Here is a 22,351-nt window from a genome sequence, read left to right as displayed (position 1 = left end):
TCTCTCCAGGTCCTGCTTTCTTTCTTTTTTGGAAATGATATCTCACGTCCCAGGATGGCCACAAACTCAAGACAACTCTCCCGTCGCACCTTCCCAAGTGCTGGGATTATAGGTGTGAGCCAGCCACAACACCACCCATGCAGCCTCTCACCTGCACTCAAATGTAGACTTCTGATACTCTCCACCGAGAAAAGTGGTGAAATACAACCAATCACTTTGCACGCCTTGCACTAGTCAGCCACTGGGGGCCCCTAAAGACTTGTGCTAAGAGGAAGCGAACACCAAGTCCAACAGCAGCCTATGTGTAAGACAACTGCACCAAAAATTAGCGATTCCTCTAGAACACCAGCTCTCCAGGGAAGGCGACAGGTGCACTCTCCAGTCCTCAGCCCTCAGATGACCTCATGCATGGAACACTTGAGAACATTTTGTTAAACCAATGAGACAAGAATTTCTTAAAATCCTCCAGGAGATTTTCCTGGGTAAAACAAGTCCCATGAGCAGCCCTTCTGGAAGGTCCAACTTTCAACAAGGGAAGAGTCCAGTGAATGGAAGAAACTGGTCATCGGACTTTTGAAGAAACGATCAAGCATAGAAGGAAGGCTGCATGAAGCCCAGCGCACGGGAAGAAGGAGAAGACACTTCAGCTCACGGATGGCTCCAGAACAGAAGCCAGGACACTCACCAGTACTTTGTTTTCCACCCTGTCTCCCTTCACTTCCAACTTCACTTTCTTCTTCACTGAGATTTTGATCTTTCTGCCAATAACATCCTTTATGCTTTCTGAAAGAAAGAGAAAGTTTCATTATAGTCCTTCTTTAGCAAGAAAAAGGGGCATTGGTGCAGAGCAGACATTTGGAGAGTCTAGCTGTTCTTATCGTTGGCCCTTTACTTTCTTTCTGCTAGATTAACAAGTCTGATAGTTGTCAGCCTTCAAGAGGTTTTTGTTTTGAGACAGAGTCTGGGAACCAAATTCAAGTCTGCTGGAAGGCAAGTACTCTGAACAGCTGAGCCATCTCTCCAGTTCTGAATATTAAAGTCTTGACAGCAGTGGTCTGTGGTGTAGCCCAGTGGCAGAGATTTGAAAGTTTGGAAAAAAGAATGTCTTCCTGTCACTTTCACAAGCTGCCCAACCCGAATCAAATCCAGTGCCATCTTCACTGGCAACTATGAAAGCTGGACAACCTTGCTCTTCTCCAACTCTCTGAGGGAATTAGGAGTTGAGGTTCCCAAAAATCCACCTGCTGCACAGATCCTGAGCCCCAAGGATGACTGCACCAAGACACTTGGCATCTCTCCCTAAATCTGCCCCTGGCCTTCCTAACCACAGTGGCCTTTCTGAATGCCCAGATTGAGTGTGCCTTTCCTGGTTAGAGGTATGGTCATTTGGGGAAGAATCCAATGGTTACAGTGTGTAAGTCTCACATTTCCCAGCTTGATTTCTCGGTACATACACAAGGGTCCATGTCTCCCTGGACTTTCACAAGCCTGGGATTTTCTATGGATTCTCTTTTCTGGAATGTCTTTGCCCTATTCTCCTTATAATATCATACTTGTCCTTCAAATGCCAGTTCCATCTTCTAGGCTGTCATAGCTCTGTATTCTGTATTCTAACCATCTTGGCTTATTTAGGGAGTCAAAAACATGAACAGCCCTACTACCTGCTTGCTATGGTGGTTTACCATCTAGCGAAAGCTACTCGAGACACCACTAAATGAATCTTCACACAGCACACCTGCTCACAGACAGGGCAGGGGTGGAAGTTTGAGACAAGAGAATCGAGCTGAAGAGGCAGGAAATGGACCTCTGGTTTCCACACTGGGGTGTCCAACATGGCCCACTAAGGTGTAGAATGTTGACTCTTTACACCGTAGATGTTTTAGCACATACAGACTAAAGTCTATTATTTTGGGCAACAGTTACACAGCAGGTAGACAAAAGGTGAGAGAAGTAAAGGAAGGAGAGAGAGAGAGAGAGAGAGAGAGAGAGAGAGAGAGAGAGAGAGAGAAAGCAGCTCAAGGACCAGCAAGGAGGCAGAGTTAGGAAGGGGTCCATGTGGGGAGATTGGGCACTAGAGTTCTCTGTCCGGCTGTTTCATCAGAACTAAAAGCAACACAGACTACCCCTACCCCACCCCACTGAGAGACTTGTGGGAAGTGGGCCACTGAAATTCACTTACTATGTGCACATGAAAGGAGACAGAAGTCACAATCCAAAAGAGCAGTGTCTCTGGGGGGGATGAATGACATGTGACAGGTGTTCTTGTTCTCTGCCTTGTTGTTGTTTTTGAGACAAGGTCTCCCTATGCACTCTTGACTAGCCTAGAACTCACTCTGTAGACCAAGCTGGCCTCAAGTTCACAGAGATCTACCTCCTCAGTGTTAGGATTAATAGCTTGGGCCACTGCAACCCCACACACACACACACACACACACACACACACACACACCATTTGTTTTCTGCATTTAAAACTATTCTACAAAATTCAAGAGGTGGCTCACAGGAGACTGAGGCAGGAGTGAGAACAGTTTAAGGCCAGCCTCAGCTACATAGTAAGTTGGCACCCACCCTGGGCTATAAGGGCCCCGGTCAAAAAAAAAAAATCTTAATCATACACAGCTCACACGCCTCCAAAGAGACATTCAGGAGACAACAGTGAGGCGTTTGCAGTCTGGTGTTTTGAACTAATCAGAAATCCTATGAGTCCCTGGAAGTAGAAGCAATAGCAGGTGCATTTTCCCACCATAGCCAAAAGAGACCATGTAAAGGCCTAGAAAAATGCTATTAGGCATATCACAGAAGGAGGGTGGAGAAATACACTAAATGATTTAGCCAGAGAAGGATCCTGCCAGCTGCTGTCCTTCCAAACATCACCAAGACACAATAGTGAATAAGCACAAAAATTCCTTGTAAAAGAGGGGTCAAATTCAACTTTTAAGCATACTGAAGTACTGAAAGCCACTGATTAAAAACAGCCTTTTTCCCTCACCCTCCACATTTTCCCGAGTCTAAATCACCTGAACTTCAGGTCCCAGGACAACGCTACACAACTTTCTAAAAACCTACACCCTTGGAGGCACCTTGGAGCCTCCAGTGTTAGTCTCCCGTTCAGGCAGGGTGTTGGAAACACCCAGAACCTGATGGGCCACTCGCTGATGTCTCAGAACTGACTCCCGGGACTGGGGAGAGGGCCTGGAACAAAATAGGGGTGTGCAAGAGTATATCACTCGATTTTTTTGTGGTGGTGGTGGTGGTGGTGGTGGTGGTGGTGGTGGTGGTGGTGGTGGTGGTGGCGGCGTGTCTTTAATTCAACAAAAGCAAAGTTCCATACAAAACCAGCAACAGCTTCTTCCCGCCAAGTTTCACCTGCAGAGTAAGCAGCTTCACAAGGGGACACCAAGTCCTCTCAAGTATAAGCTGCGAGGACGACGTGTAGCAGAGGGGCAAAGTCCAGCCTGCAGTGAACCTGCAGGGAAAGCTTTCCCTCCTGGTCTGCACCCAGGAAACATCAAGGCCCAGCATGGTACCTCAAGGAATACAGGTCACGGAGGCTCAAAGCACGCCCATGCTGACAAGTTCACCTTAATGCAAGTCAACATAGTCCACAACCAGAGCGTGAGCGCTGGTTCCCAGCACTCCTAGGCCATTTGTCATTTACCATTTAACCTTTCCTGCTAAAGCAAAGCCCCAAGACTTAAATTCCAAGCAATGCTCTCTCCACCCTCCACTCCAAAAGAGGACAGCCTCCCCCCCCCGCCCCCTCCAGCCCGCCGCCAACCAGGAGGGCCTCAAGCGACCGGTCACCTGGCACAGAGTACCATATACGTGTTCCCAAAGAGACTGGGGGTGGTCGGTAGGTAAATCATTTTTAAAATGAGGCTTTTATCATTAACCCTCCATTTCCTGGCCCTAGTAGACGTCAGTCAAGTAACCCTCTCGCTTCCAGCTCCATCCCCTAAGCCACGCCTTGCCAGACCCGGTCCTGACGCTGGGCCGGCGCCTCCATCCCTGAGGCTGTCGGTGAGAGGGGCAGCCCCAGACGGGAATTTCCTGGAGGGTGCCTGGCACCAGCCGAGGGGACCTAAATGCTGTCGCCAGGCATCCTTCTGCTAGGCTTTCCCGGACTTTCCCGAGTTAGGGGTCACGGGGCTGGCCGCTGGAAGGGACGCCCCTCCAGCTCCACGTTCCGCCAACCTGACCCACCTGGTGGGGCAGGGCAGGGAGACCCGCCCGGAGCTCTCCAGGGCTCCAGATGCCTCCCCACGCCTTCTTCTCTGTGGACCCCGCTCCTGCGGCCATCAGGCCAGCAAACTTCTAGGCGCCCCCCCCCCCCCGGCAACCCTGCCCCACACCTCTCGCGCGCCAGGGCGCGGGGACTCTGCGGGAGGACGGAGGTGGAAAGGGAGGCGGAGAGGAGGTGTGCACAGAGGAAGATAGCCGGTCGGCCACCGCGCCAGGCTTACCCATCAACTCCCGGGGCACATCGGAGCTCTCGTCGGTCATGGTTGCCCACTGGGCGCGGGGAGATCCCGGGTCCCACTCTGACTCTCGGCCCCGCGCCCTTCCCTAAACCCTTTAATGTTTCCGCGAGGGAGCCGCAGCTTGCAAGGGAAGAGTGGGCCGAAGCAGCGGGGCGTTGATCCAAGGTTGCCGCGCGCCCGCAATACGCCCCCCCCCCAAAAAAAAAAAATTCCGAAGAGTTGCAAATCCGAGCTGGCTCTGCGGCCGCCGCTACATGCCGCCCGCTCGGCTCGCAGCTCCCGGGGCCGAACGCAAGGCGGCTGCAGCACCGGCTCCTCCTCGCGCGGGCGCCGCGCAGCCGGGCCTCTGCGCCGCACCTTGGGCGTAGGTGAAGCGGAAGGCGAGGGTTGGGCGGCCCGGCTGGTCTCGGCCTCCAGCGGGGCTGGGCTGGGCAGGGGCGGGTCGGCCCTGCTCTCCTCCTTCCCCTTCTCCCGCTCCTCCTCCTCTCCTTCACCCGCTCCTGCTCCTCCTCCTGGTCCCCCTGCGTCTCCTCCCCGCCTCGCGAGAGCGGCCTCCGCACGGGTCCCCGGCCGGCCTCCGGGCCTGGGCGCACGGTGCCCGGCGCGGGGCACAGCCCGGGGACCGACGCGGCGCTCGGCTGCGGTGGCTGCTTCCCTGACGGCTGCGGCGGCGCCGGGCTCCGCGCCCCTCCTCGCAGCCTCGCTCCGGTGCAGCAGGCGCTTGCGTCTGGAGAGGGGTCGATGGAGCTGTAGAGAGAGCCCGAGAGCCATCTGCTGGCTGCAGGCGAGGAGATCCCGGGCTGTCCCCAAATCCCGGCCGGCCAATGGACCCTGAGGCCCGGAGCTGCAGAACCCGGCGGGTGCTGCAGAGGCCCCTGGGCGGAAACTGGCGTTTTCAGGAATCCTTTCGTGCACTTCTGGATCTCAGGCCCCCCTGAGAGCGGTGTCATCGCACCCGCGTTATTAATTCCCCATCTGTGGTGATTGAGAGCTACGCGCAATCAATAGACAACCGTAAGATGAGAAGACAGGAACCTCTTTGGAAAATGCCTTTTGATGGCGACCCTGTCTCCCTAAGCCTCGGTGCACGTCGGAGGGCCAGATTGTCGTTCACAAAAGCCGAATATTCGGCTACTCGTTCTACCTGATCCAACCCATCCACGTGCCTTCGGATTCTGGAGAGCTCGTGTGCACTTTCATCACCCGCAGCTGGGAATGTCCCTGACTGACCAATCAGGTTCTGACTTTAAAGGGCAGAAACCCGGGAGGGAGGAAAAGAAAGGGAATATCCGGTATTCGGCAGCTTAATTTTTGTTATTGTTGTATTGGTTGGTTGGTTGGTTTTTGAGACCGGGTCTCATGATGTAACTCTGGCTGGCCTGGAACTTGCTGTGTAGACCAAGCTGGCCTCCAACTAAAAGATCCCTCTCCCTCCCAGACTGCTGGGATCAAAGGTGTGTGGCACCACGTCTGACTGCTTAGTTTTTTGTTTTTTTATTAAAGTGTCTCTCTGGTGGCCTGGGCCACAGTTCTCCTGCCTCAGCCTCCCGGGGACTGAGACTCCTAGTGTGAGCTCTCTGTCTGAGTTGGTAGTCTGGTTTTAAAGACCTTGCTTCCCTAGGAATAATCTGCAGTTTCTACTCTGACGTTTCCTCTGGATTGCTGTTGGTGGAACTCTTTCCTTGGGAAGACTGTAAATACTCTCCTTATGGTTCCCCAACTACAGAGTTCAATTCCACCGAACTCCGTCTTGGAGAACCAATGAGGTTACTAGACTTGACAGAACATGGGTGAGGGGTTACTTGAAGGAGTTTGGATGACCCCAAAACAGCCACATACCCTTGCATGGATGAAGATTTCCCCACAGCTGTACAAATGGTGTGCCTCTTTTCTGTTAGGAGATCACCCTTTACATACCCTCGCACCTCCAAGACCATAAGGCCACAGGCAATGAGAGTCAAATCACATACCACTGGCTCAGAAGTGTAGACGAGAGCAGCTGGAATCTCAGATAAGGCTCCATTGACTCCCCCAACCCCCTCCTTCTATGAAGTCAAAAGATTTCTTGCAAGTAATTAACCACTGTTCTGATGAAAATGGTGACCGTTCTTCTGGGAGAGCACCTTCTCAAAGAGAGTCTCTGGCTGGCCCTTCCCACCTGGTTCACCCCCCCCACCCCAGCCCCCACCCTGACTCAGCAAGACACCATTCTTTTGTAATTTACTGTTACTGTGAGTGCACAAAGTTGGGAGGAGGGAGGTCAGAGGACGACTTGTGGGAATCAGTTTGGTCGCTCTATGTGGATTTCAGAGAGATCAAAGGACCTTCGCAGCTGAGCCATCTCCCAGGCCCCCAGACTCCACTCCTTCCAAGCCTCTCCCGGGCTATCTGCTTCTTGCTGTTTGCAAACCCATCATTTGTGTACCTTCTTGATGAAACTTCTACAGGGGTTTTTAGATGGCTGAGATTCCTAAGACTAAAACACACTGAGAAACCCAAACAGACAAGGGCCTTCCTTCATTCTTCTGGCTTTGTCCAGTTTTACTATTTAACCCTTGAGTCCTGGACTGGAGTGGGGGGAGGTGAGAGTTGGTTGTTTCCTAACTAGACGGTAGGTAATTTGAAGGCGGGAAGTGTAGGAAGTATCTCTGTGTGATTGGGAACTGAACCCAGGGCCTCACACACTGTCAGAGGAGCCTCCACCACCCAGCTAAGCACCTCTGCCTCAACAACCTGGACAAGGCAGATTGTTCAGTTGGAACCTCCAGCTCCGTCTACACTGAGAAGCCCCATTCCTATGGCTCCAAACCCCGCCCACTCAGAGACTCTCTGAAGTAAAGGAAGGTACCAAAAAGCCCAGTTTGGCATTCTTGGCAGCCGCTTGCAGCTTCCTCCCCTGAAGTTGCCAGCCACCCAAGTCTCCACCTAAAGCAGGCAGCATTTGACCATATTTAGGCACAAACCCAGCTTGTGGCAGAAACCTCATCACCCCTCACCTACAACCTATATAATGTCCCTGCTTTAGTTCAGGGATGCGGCTTCTCGGGCCTTGATATCTGGGACTGAGAACCCATCAGGAATTGCTTCACTCAAATAAACCAGTTCTTACACTTTTTCAATTCACCTTGATCCGGCTTACTGCGTTAGCAGAGAAACCTATTATGGGTGGGCAGAAAATCTATTACAAATGTCCAGTAAACACTTGTTGATTTGAGCTTTCTACCTCAGACCTTTACCTCTTTGTTAATAAAGTTGGCAATTTGTCTAAACCACATATTTTCTTCATATATTAACTATTTCCCCCTACAGTAAGTGGGAAGCACTACTCAAAACAGTCTTTCAAATGCACGTGGTTTAACATTTTTCTGGATAAAACAATGAAGTTTCAAAAATAGCCCCGAAGGCACCACACTGTAGTGGGTGGCTGTTTGAGCCATGCCCTGAAGCACCCCACCCCGCCCCAGTGAGGTAGCAGGTAGCTGTTATACCTGTCTATGACATTAATGTACATGCCAATGAGGTGTGGCCACTGGGGGACCCTTAAGAGCTGGGATGCACTACAGTCTCTCTTTCTTTGCTATGTCATGGTTTTGGATGCTGAGATCTTGGACCAGGCAGATCAGTGTGGGACATAGCTCAACTTTCTCGGACTCTAAAATAAATCTCCCATGGTTGTGAATTAACCCCCAAATAAATTCCTTTGCTCATAAAATAGACTCCATAGATTAGTCCCATTACTACACTATGGGAAAATTGTGAAAATAAGAACAAAGTTCTTTGGCCTTTGGCCTGGATACGTGCAAGGGTAAAGGAAGGCTGAGTGGCACTCCTGTAATCCAGGACTTCTGCACTTCTTGATTTTAATGATGTTTTTGTGGTTTTAAATTTTTTTAAGATTTTTTTTTAAGATTTATTTTTATGTGTGTGTGCTACCTGTGTGTATATCAGTATACCAGGTGTGTGAAATTCCTGAAGAGACAAAAGAGGGTGTAAGACCCTTGGTAATGGAGTTATGGTGGGTTGTAAGCCATCATGTGGGTGCTGGTATGAACTGCAGTGCTCTTAATTGATAAATCACTCTCCACCCCTTGGGGTGTTTTGAGACAAAATGTCACCAGTAGCCCAGTCTGGTCTCAAACTTACTATGTAGGCATGGGTGACCTTGGACTGTTGATCTTCCTGTCTACCTTATGAGTGCTAAAAGTACAGCATGCACCATCCTGCCTGGCCCTGTGCTGTTGGGGATAGAACTCGAGGAAGGCTTCTACATTTTAGGCAAGCACACTACCATCTAAGCCCCATCTGTGGCCCCTACTTCATTTTCTTTCTTTCTTTCTTTCTTTCTTTCTTTCTTTCTTTCTTTCTTTCTTTTTTCTTTTTTCTTTTTTTTCATTTTCTGAGACAGAGTCTTACTCTGTAGCCAGATTAACCTGGAACTCATTATGTAGCCAAGGCTTGACTTCAAACCTGAAGCCTCCAAAGGGCTAGTATTATAGATGTGCACCATCACACCCAGCTCCGCCCCCCCCCTTTTTCCTTATTGTGATCTACACTGAACCCAGAACTTTGCACACAGGACAAGTGTTCTTATGCTGAGCATCAACCATACCTCACTTTAAGATGTTAACACAGTGCAATAAATGTAACAAATACTGGATGACAAAGTTAATTTGGGAAATCGTTGTAGAATATTATTTTAAGGTGTGTTAATTTTGTTTGTGTAGCATTTGTTTAACTCTGTGAAGCTGTGTTACTGTGCCTGTCTAAAGCACCTGATGGTCTAATAAAGAACTGAACAGCCAATAGCAAGGAAGGAGGAAAGGATAGGCATGGCTAGCAGGCAGAGAGAATATATAGAAGGAGAAATCTGACAGGAGAGAAGGAGCAGGAGAAGGAGGAGGACATCATGGGCCAACCACTCAGCTACACAACCAGCAATGGACTAGGAAAGAAAGATATACAGAAATAGAGAAAGGTAAAAGCCCAGAGGCAAAAGGTAGACAGGATAATTTAGGTTAAGAAAAAACTGGTAAGGAACAAGCCAAGCTAGGCCAGGCATTTGTAATTAAGAATAAGCCTCCATGTATGATTTATTTGGGAACTGGATAGCGGGCTCCCAAAAGATCAAAAACAAACAACATTTTGGCCTTCCAATGGGGGCCCAATTTCTACATAGGCTTAAGAAAGCTGAGGGGAAAAAAAGAGAGGTTATGGCTCCTTTAAGAGTTTCTGCAAGCTGGTGAGCCCTTGAGCAGCCAGTACATTAAGTAGGAACAAAAATTTAAATAAAAATGCTTGCCACAGCACAAGCATTGACATTTTAGAGCTCTAGGAAGGCTGAATGCAGTGCTCAGCATGAGCTTTCAGCTTGGCTTTCCCAAAACTAGAAGTGGGCAGAGGTCCATGCTGCTTAGCAGTTTATCTAGTCTATATTTGGCAAATTTAAAGAAAATATTTTATCTATCCTATATTTGTGAGTCTAAGGTTTCATATCTAATTTATCTTTTATGATAACGAAGGAAAATTATAATTATCTAGTCTTCAACTACATCAAAGACCCCAGAAGGATATAATATTACCTAAGTAAATAGGAAGAACATTGTAAGCAACTTCCAAAAATCTAGAATGACAGAGACAGCTGGCTAGCTGAGATAATACAGCCTCAAAGGAGCAAGGACTTGAGATAAGCCCTGCACTTTCACATTATGCAGATACTGGACAACAAATGATAGAGCTACCTCTCCCAGGACTTGACAATTAACTCAACATTTTTCTTTTCAGGAACCCCTAAAGATGCCTTCACCCCCAGACAGCAGGAAGTAATTTTAAGACCATGATACCCACATTCCCAAGAGGTGGGGTGGGTGGTTTTGGGTTTTTCAATGGATTTTGGATGTCATTGTTTAGGATGGTTGGTTAGAAGTTGTTATTGTTAATGGTCAGGAGAAAGGCTAAACAAAGGAGATTAGATTTAAGGTTCTTGTTTGGAAAAAAAGAGGATATAGATAAGAGGTAGATGATTGAATCTGCTCTGAAAAAAAAGATACAGAAATGATAGAATAAAGGGTAGATTATTGAATCTATTCTGACAAGAAAAAAGAAAGGATATAAATATGATATAGATAAAAGGTAAATTATTGAATCTACTTTTAAAAGGCAACTACTAGTTTTAAATATTATATTTAGTACTAGTCTAAACTACTAGTTTTAAACTACTATTTTAAAAAATTACATTGGATTGGATTTTTGTATGCTGTATAAAATTATGTATATTGCTACTAATTTAAGATTGATTTATATAGATATGAAAAGATAAAAAGGTAGATTATTGAATCTACTTTTAGAAAGCAACTACTAGTTTTAAATATTTTACATTGGACTGGATTTTTGTATATTGTATACAAATTATGTATATTGATACAAATTTGAGATTGATTTTGTTAGAAAATACTGTACATATATTTCTAATCTTGTTTAAGATATTGTACCTATACAGTTCATTTAACAATGTAATGCAATTTGCTAATCATTGAAAGTTATTACCAACTATTTAGGATAAGAAAGAAATGTAAGTTAGTAGTTAGACATTGCAATTGAACTTGTAGTCATAGTAGGTATGTTTTCAATGTCAAGCAGAGATATATTTTAAATAGCCAGGTCATCTTCAAATATTTCAGAGATCTGCAGAATACAGCATTTAAGATGTTTTAATAACATAAATTTTTTTCCCTTTTTTTATGACTATGAGACATGTCTGCTTCTGGCAGCACCAATCTACTTCATAGATGATGGGCACTGAAGAAACTCCACCTGGACTTTACTTTCATTGTGGCAGAAGTTAGCCACTGAGCAAGAAAGTGCCCTCAAATGGACTACTGACAGTATGCTGTCCAAAATGGACAAGCAGGACACAAAACAAAGGGCTGCTGATCTTTGCCAAGACAAAGTAGGAAGGCTCTTTAGATCCCTTTAAATCCTGCTTCACAGATGAATCTGTCAGATGTGCTAAGCCTATAGGATGAAGATGATGCCTCAACATTGCAGAGAAACCTCGGGTGACTGTCCAGGCAGCTGACTGTTTCTGCCATAACTCACATTTTTTTGGAAGTCGCTTGTTTACACTCCTGTTTTACTAGGTAATATTATTTCCATCTTGGGTTTCTGAGGGAGTTGAAGATTAGATAGTTATAGTTTTCCTTGTTAAGAAATCCAGAAAAGAAACTCACTAAGAGGTGTTAAGTGTATAAGTTTGAAAGACATAAAAAGATAGTTTGGGTTATGCAAATTAGGATAGAAGGTAAATTAGATACAAATTTGGATTCACAAAAACAGGATAGATAATGGAATATTTTTTCTGAATTTGTCAAATGCAAATGGACTAGACATTGTTGATGTATTTGTTGCTTATACATATTGTATATAGTTAATGTACTTATTATATATAGTTTTTCTCATATTAGTTATAATTTTTTATTTTTTATTTTAGGCAAACAAGGGGAAATGTGGTGATATATTGTGTCCCCCAATGTACTGTGCACCCTAATAAAGTTTATCTGAGGATCAGAGGAAAAAGCCAGCCACTATAGTAAACATAGAAGTCAGGCAATGATAGTACATGCTATTAATCCTAGCATTCAGGAGGCAGAGATCTATCCAGATCTCTGTGAGTTCAAGGCCACACTGGGAACAGAGCCAGATGTGGTGGCATATGCCTTGAATTCCAACACTAGTTAACCATAAAGGTCTGGAGGTCTGTACAGACAGACAGGAAGTGATAGAGCTGGGCAGGAAAAGGAAGTGATATAGCTGGGTGGAGAGAGGAAGTGAGACTGCAGGGGCAGAAAGGCATATAGGCATGGGTATATAGGAAGTAGGTCTCTTTGGAAACTGAGATGTTGGTGAGGTAAGGTTGGCTGTGGCTTGTCCTATTCTTCTGATCTCTCAGTTTTAACCCCAATATCTGGCTCCAGGTTTTTATTAATAAGACCATTTAGTGATTCATCTTGCAGTGTGTTACTTTTGTTTATGTTGCATTTGTTTAACTCTGTGAAGCTGTGTTACTGTGCCTGTCTAAAACACCTGATGATCTAATAAAGAACTGAACAGCCAATAGCCAGGCAGGAGAGATGGTAGGTGTGGCTAGCAGGCACAGAGAATAAATAGAAGGAGAAATCTGAGAGGAGAGAAGGAGTAAGAGTGATATTTTGTATGTATTCAAACAAAGCTTGCCTGAAGATCAGAGTGTGGAGTGAAGCTGCTAGTTAGCCACAGAGGCCAGGCAGTGGTGGCACACACCTTTAATCCCAGAACTCAGGAAGTAGAGGCAGACTGATCTCTGTGAGTTCAAGGCCACCCTGGGCTATATAAGATTGATCCAGTCTAAAAGAAACAAAGCCAGGCAGTGGTGGCCCACACCTTTGATCCCAGCACTTGGGATCTCATGCCTTTAATCCCAGCACTAGGGAGGTAGAGGCAGGGAGAGAAATATAAGGCAGGAGGAGACAGGAGCTCAGCCCCTTTCAGTCTGAGGATTCTGAGAGGTAAGAATTCTTTCTAGTGGCTGACTGCTCTGCTTCTCTGATCTTTCAACTTTCTCACTGACATCTGACTCCAGGTTTGTATTACTAAGATCAATTAGGATTTGTGCTACAAGGGAGAGAAGGAGGAGAACATCGGGGCCAGCCACCCAGCTATACAACCAGCAACAGAGTAAAAAAGGAAAAGTATACAGAAATGGAGCAAGATGAAAGCCCAGAGGCAAAAGGTAGATGGGATAATTTAGGTTAAGAAAAGCTGGCAAGAAACAAGCCAAGCTAAGGCCAGGCATTCATAATTAAGAATAAGTCTCTGTGTGTGATTTATTTGGGAACTGGGTGGTGAGCCCTCAAAAGAGCAAAAACAACAGGAAATGACATGTGCTTTTTTGTTTGTTTGTTTTTTGTTTTTTGAAACAGGGTTTCTCTGTGTAGCCCTGGCTGTCCTGGAACTCGATTTGTAGACCAGGCTGGCCTTGAACTGATAGAGATCTGTCTGCCTCTGCCTCTCTAGTGCTGGGATTAAAGGTGTGCGCCACCACACCTGGCTTGACACGTGCATTTTTATTTTAAATTCTACATGAGCATCTGTGTCGTATCACATTTTGCATTTCATTATGATGAGAAAATACAATCTGAATAAAGCACTTGCCAAAAATACTTAATGCTTTTATGATGACTTAAAATACTGCCATTCAGACAATATTGTCTAGTGACTAAACCCACAGTGACAGAACACACAGAAGTGGAGCCATCAGCAAGCTAACAGAAAACCCCTGACTCAGTTCCGGTCCTTCCTGTGACAGTGAAAACCAATAGCACTTCTTAAAAATGTATATAGCATTTATTTATTTGTTGGTTTAGTGTGTGTGTGTGTGTGTGTGTGTGTGTGTGTGTGTGTGTGTGTGTGTGTGTGCTGGGAAGCAAGCAGGAGTTTGCCAGTGTCAGGTAAGCATTCTATCACTGAACTATAACTCTACCCCTTACCTTTTAATGATTTTAAGATAATCTCACACCCCAGAAACTACCATGTGTTAAGGGGCCTTCATAAAGGAATGTATAAAATGGGGTTGAGAGCTCACACCTACAATATTCGTATTTGCCACCTGAGACAGGAGTTCAAAGCCAGGTTGGACTATGTAGTGAGTTCTAGACCAACTTTCTTTAGGATGAGACTCTGTTAAAAAATAAAATAAAAATGTCCTTCTCAGTGAATTAATAGAGTGTGTTATGCCAACCAACAGTGTCGCTCAGTGGTCAGCACTTGGCTGTAGCATGTTTGAGGGCCCGATTCAATCCCAAGTACCACAAAAAAGTCTGTGATTCTAACTAATTTGGGAATATCTTTAGGAAGACCAATCCCAAGTACCACAAAAAAGTCTGTGATTCTAACTAATTTGGGAATATCTTTAGGAAGACCCAGTTTGCAGACTAGGGGTATAGTTCAGCTCACAGAGTGCTTTCACAGCATGCCCAGAGCCCCAGGGTTAATCCTCAGCACAGCACTTTCTGGGCGTGGTGGCGCATGCCTGCTCTGTAATCGTAGTGCTCAGGAGGTGGAGGCAGTAATGTTCTAAGTCATTCTTAGACATATGACAAGTTTTAGACTAATATGGGCTACATGAGCCAGGGTGGGGCCAAATAAGAGGAGGGAGAGAGAAAGAGAGGAGAGAAAAAGAAGGGAAGGAAGAAGAAAAGGGGGAGGACTTGGCTCACTGTTCACTTAGCATTGGAGATGATGGGAGGTAAACAGCTTTTAAACAAAACTCCTGCCAAGTATTAACAAGTGAAATTATATAAAATCTGCCATTTGCTTAGAAATAATCGATGAGGGAAACTGGGGGTCATGTTTAACAGGGATGCCGATGAAACCCAGTGGCTAGGGTTGATTTTCACTGTAGCTGGGTCTTGGATTCAGGCATTTTCTTTCCCTTTCCTTGCCTGCACTTTACAATCTACCAAAACCACTAAGTAGCACTTCTCAGGGAGCAGAAGGGAAAAAACCAACTCAGTATTAATTCAGAAACAGTTGCACTTCGATGGTAGTCATGCTGTCATGATACATAGAAGCCCTTCCTTGTAACTAATGAAATGCGATACATTCCATAATTGGTGAAGATGTTAACCTTGTGCTTCTTACCCCACTCCTAATACAAATACTCAACTTACATGCACCTGACATGAAAAGATGAGGTTTGGCATAGCCAAGATACCCAGAAGCAATTCAGTTCAGGAGATGTAATAAATAGATCTTGTTATCAAGACATTTAGATTTGTGGAGAAACTTTAAAGCCAGAGTACTCTCAAGACTCAAGCCAAAAGAGAACTTAAGACTTCCTGGCCAAGGTTCATCTCACTATAGTATTTGTTCCCCTCCACTGGGTTCCTGGGCTAGGCTCCCAGGGAAATACAGAGGTAACTGGGCTTGGCTTAGTAACTGGACTTTTAGGGCAGAAGCCTGGGCTCTGGCATTTGCTCAAATTGTGCTTGGCACCCATCCCAATGTACCAATTAAAGAGACAAGCCATGGTGAAAAGCAGAGAAAGGAGATTTAATAGGACCACACTGGGAAAAAAGATCAATGGCATTGTCTTAGGGTTTCTGTTGGGGCAAAGAGACATCATGACCATGGCAACTCTTCTAAAGGAAAACATTTAATTGGAGACGACTTACATTTTCAGAGATTTAGTCCATTATCACCTTGGTGGAACATGGCGGTATACAGGCAGATGTGGTGCTAGAGGAGGAGCTGAGAGTTCTACATCTTTTTTTTTTTCTTTTTTTTTTTTTTTTTTTTTTTTTTTTTTGGTTTTTCGAGACAGGGTTTCTCTGTAGCTTTGCGCCTTTCCTGGAACTCACTTGGTAGCCCAGGCTGGCCTTGAACTCACAGAGATCCGCCTGGCTCTGCCTCCCGAGTGCTGGGATTAAAGGAGTGCGCCACCACCGCCCGGCTGAGAGTTCTACATCTTGATCGACAGACAGCAGCAGGAATCTAAAACACACTGGCAAGACTTGAGCTTATGAGACCTCAAAGCCCACCTCTACAATGGCACACTTCCTCCAACAAGGCCACACCTACTCCAACATGGCCACATCTCCTAATAGTGCCACTCCCTATGGACTAAGCATTCAAACAGATGAGTGTATGGAGGCTATACCTATTCAAACCACCACAGAAGTCCAGTGACTTGGAGGATTAACATGAACTTCAGTGGGGAATGGGGAGTTTTGTTGTTGTTGTTGTTTTGGGGACAGGGTCTCATTGTACTTCAGACTGGCCTGGAACTCACGATGTAGCTTAGGCTAATTTCAAACTCATAGCAATCCTCCTGACTCAGCCTTCTAAGTGTTGGGATTACTAGCTCTAGCTACCACAATCACACAAGACATGAGCTTTAGGTTAAAACAGGAAAAATTAGAATAAGAAGTCTGGGTCAGAGTGTGGCCCTGCCTCATGACCTTGAATCTGTTCATTCCTGTTACATTATGATCCCATAAGGAATCAATCTTAGGTTCCTTACCCGATCTGCTCCAGGATGTAGCTTCTCATCTCAAGGGCAATTTCCCTGCAGGCTCCACATAGCTGAGGGTGGCCAATGAGGGGGCTTCAGTCCTTTGTCACAGAAGTGTTTATAGATCAGTCCTATTGGTTCTGACACCCAAATGACTCAAGGGAAAAAGTCAGAGGCAGTGACTCATCTCTGTGCCTCTAGGATGGCCAAGGGATAAGATGGTTACATATTACTTGTTTCTGTTGTTGCTGGGACCAGCTACCTGACAAAGAGCAAGTGAATAGAAGAATTTATTTTGGCTCACAGTTTGAGAGGACACACTCCAACATGATGGAAACATGGATGAAGGCGTATGAATGGCTCTTCACATTGTGCCCACAGTCAGGAAGCAGAGCTGTAAATACTGCTGCTCAGCTGGCATTTTTCCATTGGATGGCGCCAGCCACATCACAACTTGGCCCTCCATCACTTAAACCTCTCAAGGAGCACTGTCAAAGACATGCCTAGAGGTGAATCTCCTAGGCGATTCCAAATCCAGTAGACAATGAAGAGAGGCAGAGTCAAGCAGAAACCTGAGCCCAGGTAAAGGAGACAGACTCAGATAGGAGGGCATAACCCAGAAGCCAGGAAAGCGACCACTGTGGAGGGGCCAGGAGTAGGAATCTCAGGATACAGGGGATAGGAAGGGAGAAATGGGGAGGATGGGGAGGATGGCTTTAGTTGGGGAGCAAAGGGATGTCAGTGCAGCACAGGGGACAGGAGGAACAAATAACACTTAAAGATGTTTGAAAATCCATAAGGAAGCCGGGCGGTGGTGGCGCATGCCTTTAATCCCAGCACTCGGGAGGCAGAGCCAGGCGGATCTCTGTGAGTTCGAGGCCAGCCTGGGCTACCGAGTAAGTTCCAGGAAAGGCGCAAAGCTACACAGAGAAACCCTGTCTCAAGTTGTGATGTGGCTGGAGCCATCCAATGGAAACAAAACAAAACAAAAAAGAAAATCCATAAGGAATTATTTTACATGTACCTAAAATTACACATACTACATACATCTACCAAATGAAGCTGTGCCACTTGGGCTGACAGTGCTCCCTACTTAAGCCGTAGACACTAACAAAAACCCCAACACCAAGCATAAGAAACCCCCTTTTCTAGCTGGATCTGACAGAAAGTCCCTGCACCCCACCCCGACACACACACACACACACACACACACACACACACACACACACATATGCACACACGGTCTAGTTTTCATAGCACCAAAGGTGCTATGCTAGCTGCCAAGTAAAGAAAGCAATTAAAACTCCTTTCCAGCTGTGTCAACTATAAACTGTAACAATTGCTAGCATGGCAAGATATCCTAAGGTTTGCAATAGTGGTACTCATATCTTGACGGTAACCAACCGCTGTCTAACTGGACTTAAAGCCTGCTCAGCAGGAGGGAAATCATGCTTGTTGGAAATCCAGACAACTACCCAGGGCTGGTGAGATCACAGAGCTTAGAGAACCTACTACTTCCACTTGACTAGATCAGCATAATTTCTGACTGCATTCTAAACTTCGTCCTTGAACCCACAGATAAGTGTGGCTCTCACCCCTCATCGAAGAAGCTTCCCTTTGTAGTAGATGAACATCATCACAGAAAATCACAACTGGTCAAAATGTAGAGGACAGCTGATCCAGGAGTGCCCTGCCCCAGTGGATGCATCTTTAACACAGCTCCTGCACCTAAGGCTCAGGGACCATTGCAGAAGAGGGGACAGGAAGATCGTGTGAGGTCAAGGATACCCTGTCTCCAAAAGACCAAAACGGGGGCTGGAGGGCTGGCTCTGCACTTAAGAGTAGGTGCTGCTCCTGTAGAAGACCTGAGTTCAGCTCCCATCACCTACATTGGGCTCACAACTGCTTTTAACTCTGTCTCCAGGCTTCTGCGGACACCTGTACATGGACACATGTGTACATATAAATACAAATAAAACAAACTTTTCTAAAAGGCCAAGCTAAAGAAATAACCATCAAGTAGATGCCCATGACCCTGAAGGTATTGATTCTTCTTCCCCATGTAGCAACATGGACTAGCTCTCTCTGCCTCTCTCTCTTTTTCTCTGACAGTTTCAAATGGCCTGGGATGGCCTTGAACTCACTATGTAGCCAAGAATTATATTGGTTTTGTTTTGTTTTTTGAGACAGGGTTTGTCTTTATAGCCCTGGCTGTCCTAGAACTCCCTCTGTAGACCAGGCTGGCCTAGAACTCATAGAGATCTGCCTGCTTCCCAAGTGCTGAGATTAAAGGCAAGCATTCTATTTATTTATTTTTATTTTTATTTTATTATTATTATTATTATTATTAGTAGTAGTAGTAGTAGTAGTAGTATTGAGACAGGGTTTCTCTGTATAGCAGCCCTGGCTGTCCTGGGACTGGCTTTGTAGATCAAACTGGCCTCGAACTCCCAGAGATCCTCTGCCTCTGCCTTCTGAGTGCTTGGATTTAAGGCATGCACCACCACTGCCTGGCTAAGAATTCTATTTTTTAATAGATGAAGCAATTTATTAACAAAGCAGCCTTTGTTCTAATGCTTCTTGTTGGCAGCTGCCACCAGCCCTGAGATCCTGTCAAGATTTCTCTGTTCCTGAGATGTTAGCTTGTAGCCTCCAACCTGATCTTCAACCACTTTGAGCAATTTTAAGATTTTAGAGGATCCCTTGGGCCACACTCTTGGAGCCTCAACTGAAGTCATTGAGCCTGATGCCTGCCTAGATCTCGGTCATGACACCAACACCAGCACCACCCCACAGGTACAGGGACTGTGGTATGGAAGTAGTTGATGTGTAGAAACAGTTCTCATCATCATCGGGAGCAAGCTCTTTGTTTGGTCAACTGGACTATGGCTATCCATTTCAGATTTGTTGTAGAATATTATTTTAAGGTGTATTACTTTTGTTTATGTTGCATTTGTTTAACTCTGTGAAGCTGTGTTACTGTGCCTGTCTAAAACACCTGATGATCTAATAAAGAACTGAACCTCCAATAATAAGGCAGGAGAAAGGATAGGCAGGGCTGGCACACAGAGAGTATATATAAAAGGAAAAAAAACTGGGAGGAGAGATTTAGAAGCCAGAGAAGGAGGACTCCAGGGACCAGCCACCCAGCTACACAGCAAGCTTAGAGTAAGATTTACATAAGTAAGAGAAAAAGAAAAGTCCAGAGGGAAAAGACAGACAGGATAATTTAAGGTAAGGAAAGCTGGCTAGAAACTAAGACAAGCTAAGGCCAGGCATTCATAGTTAAGATTAAGCCTCTGTGTGTGATTTATTTGGAAGCTGGGTGGCGGGACCCCCCAAAAAGTAAAAACCAACAACAACAGGGACTTTCAGTTTTGGATACTTTTTAAGGAAGGCCACTGGAGCTCTGAAGACCTCCTGCTGATTGACATCCTTTTCAGTAACTCCAGGCATCCTGTAGCCTCTGAGCTACCAGTCAGGGGAAAGGGCTCAACAGCAATCTTGAACTGCTCATCTTCCTGACTCTACCTCCCATGTCCCAAGACTGCAGGCATTCACCATTATGCTCAATTTATGCCGTGATGGAGAATAAAGGCCAGGGCACTGGGTGCTAGGCAAGCACACTGCCAACCTAGCTGCAGCCCGGAACCCCGATTTTCTTTATCGTTGCCTTTTCTTGTTGCTGAAATCATGTGCTTGACAAGAAGCACTGTAAGGGGGAAAGGGTTGATTTCGGCTTGCAGTTCAAAAGGTTGTTGTTCTTGATGGGGCAGGCATGGCGGCAGGAGTGTGAAGCTGATAGTCAAGGTGTCTTCCTATGCAGGAGGCACAAAATGGACAGGAAGTGGGGTTGCGCTATAAAACCTCAAGACCAGCCCCTAATGATCGACTTCCTCCCACAAGGAACCACTCCCTAAAGGTTCCACGGCCTTCCAGAACATCGCCACCAACTGGGGACAAGTGTTCAAACACACGAATCTTTTGGAGACATTTCACAGTCAAACCACAACAACTGCAAAATGCAAGAAAACCCTCAGGAGGAGGTGACTGTCATCCCAGCTCTTGGGAGGTGAAGGCAACAGGATCAGTATTCATGAACATTCTCAGCTACATAATGGGTTAGGGACCAGCCTGGGCTAGATAAGAATCTGCCTTTAAAAACTGAAAAGAAAAATCCCAAGAACGAGAGACACAAGTTATCTCTGAGTCAGAAGCTGGTGTAAAGGGGTGAGGGGTAAGACAGACAGTACAGACAGGTCATCGAGTTCTCCTGCACTTCACACGGTCCCTGCTGTTCATAGCTGCCTAACTTTGGAGGTGAACTCTGAAAAGATCGAACCCAAAACAACCTAGTCAGAAGCAGACGAGGAAAGGGCAAGAGGCAACGCCGTAGAAGGGGCACTAAGAGCTACTTTTCTGAGGGTTGGCGCGATGGCTAGATGGTTCAGAGTGCCTGCCGCTTTTCCAGAGGGCGCCAGTTCCGGGTCGGGTCGGGCAGCTCACAGCAACTTGAACCTTGAGTTCCAGCCCTCTTCCAGCCCGGTGCCCTCCCCTGGCTGCCGCTCCCTGCACTCACGTGCACACACTCACACACAGATGTACATAACTAAACATGAACCAGAAGCTGCTTGTGCTCAAGAGCACGAGCGTGAGGTGACTGAAGCAGACAAGAGCCGGAAGCTCCGCCTTCATTCCGTCTGGCTCAGCACCACACTCAGTGAGCGGCTCCATCCTGCACAGGTGTGACAATCGCTCAGGCAGTGTCTGTCTAACTAAATGCCTCACCCCCCTCTCAGGGCACAAAGGTAACCACTGACATAAATCTGCAGCCACTTTGGATTCCAAGAGCTGTAAAACCTGGCAGGACAGGACCCCACCCCAGACGGGGGCAATTATCTCAGGGGTGAGGTTGCCCTGGGGCAGATAGGTTCACCTCCTGAGAACCAGCTTGACTTGAGCATTACAGACTTCTCTGGAATACCTTGCAGAACTAGAGTGGAGACAGTGATGAAGCCATCCCTGCCCTGACCAGGGCTGCAGACTCAGCAACACCTCTTTCTCTCCTGCTCCAGTTCTTCCTTTGCTTAAACACAAAGCTCATGTGCCGTGAAGGTGAACTCCAGTCACGGGACCCCCGCATCTGTTCCTCTTGCAACATGTTGAGTAAATCTCTGTTTTCTACCATGACTGTCTCTTTTACTTATTTGTTGCCAGGATGCATGGCCTATTCAGCTTGCTGGGGCTTTAGCAACCCGGTCTTCTGCCCTAAAACTCCCATGTATAATACAATATGTAAAGGGGAGGGATTCAGAGAAATCTGCTTCCAACTATAGCCCCAAATAACCTCCTTCTCCAATGAGTCGACTGAGGTCAGCAACAAGGTTTATAACCTGCGACAATGACTAAAAGACTCCTCTGCTAAGTTTTTGAGACAGGATTGTGTGGAGCTCAAGCTAGCCTCGAACTCTCCAGGCAGCCACAGATGATCTGGAACTCTGCATGTCTCTGCCAGCTGTGTGCCACCATGCCCAGTGTTTATGGGTGTTTCATGTACGCCAGCCAAGCACTCTACAAACCGAGCTCCGTGCCCAGCCCCACTCCGCAAGGTTATTAATCATCCTTGAATGAAAAGTCTGCAGGGGCACAGTGAACTACTGTCCACAGAAGGAAGCTCATTCCTGCACCGAAGCTCAGAAATTCTTGAGTGCAACAAGCTAGAATGTTGTAGATCTAGAGCAAATGTATCTTGAGGCGCCGTTAATGCCCTTAACAGTCACAAATGACCTACTTGTAATTACAGAGTGAGGAACGTATTACCTGC

The 22,351-nt window shown here is 46.3% G+C and overlaps 1 protein-coding gene and 1 pseudogene across 11 annotated transcripts in view; both read right to left on the bottom strand.

Annotated features, from left to right (window-relative positions):
• Nucleotides 1-4,666, bottom strand: part of Carmil1 (capping protein regulator and myosin 1 linker 1) — a 299,648-nt gene extending 294,982 nt beyond the window's left edge. For all 11 annotated transcript variants that reach the window (XM_028880526.2, XM_028880554.2, XM_028880547.2 and 8 more), the window contains exons 1-2: nt 4,464-4,666; nt 686-783 (exon numbers count right to left, since the gene is read on the bottom strand). In XM_028880526.2, the coding sequence (XP_028736359.1) occupies nt 686-783; nt 4,464-4,503 (138 nt within the window). In that variant the 5' untranslated portion in view covers nt 4,504-4,666. The remainder of the gene's footprint in view (nt 1-685; nt 784-4,463) is intronic.
• A 14,368-nt stretch (nt 4,667-19,034) lies between these two features.
• LOC114702077 lies at nt 19,035-20,372 on the bottom strand (annotated as a pseudogene).
• Nucleotides 20,373-22,351: the final 1,979 nt, after the last annotated feature.

This window comes from Peromyscus leucopus, chromosome 5, assembly GCF_004664715.2.
Source record: "Peromyscus leucopus breed LL Stock chromosome 5, UCI_PerLeu_2.1, whole genome shotgun sequence".
In the NCBI taxonomy this organism is placed as follows: Eukaryota; Metazoa; Chordata; class Mammalia; order Rodentia; family Cricetidae; genus Peromyscus; species Peromyscus leucopus.
Note: the sequence above shows the minus strand (reverse complement) of the source record. Positions and strands in the feature narration are given on the sequence as shown.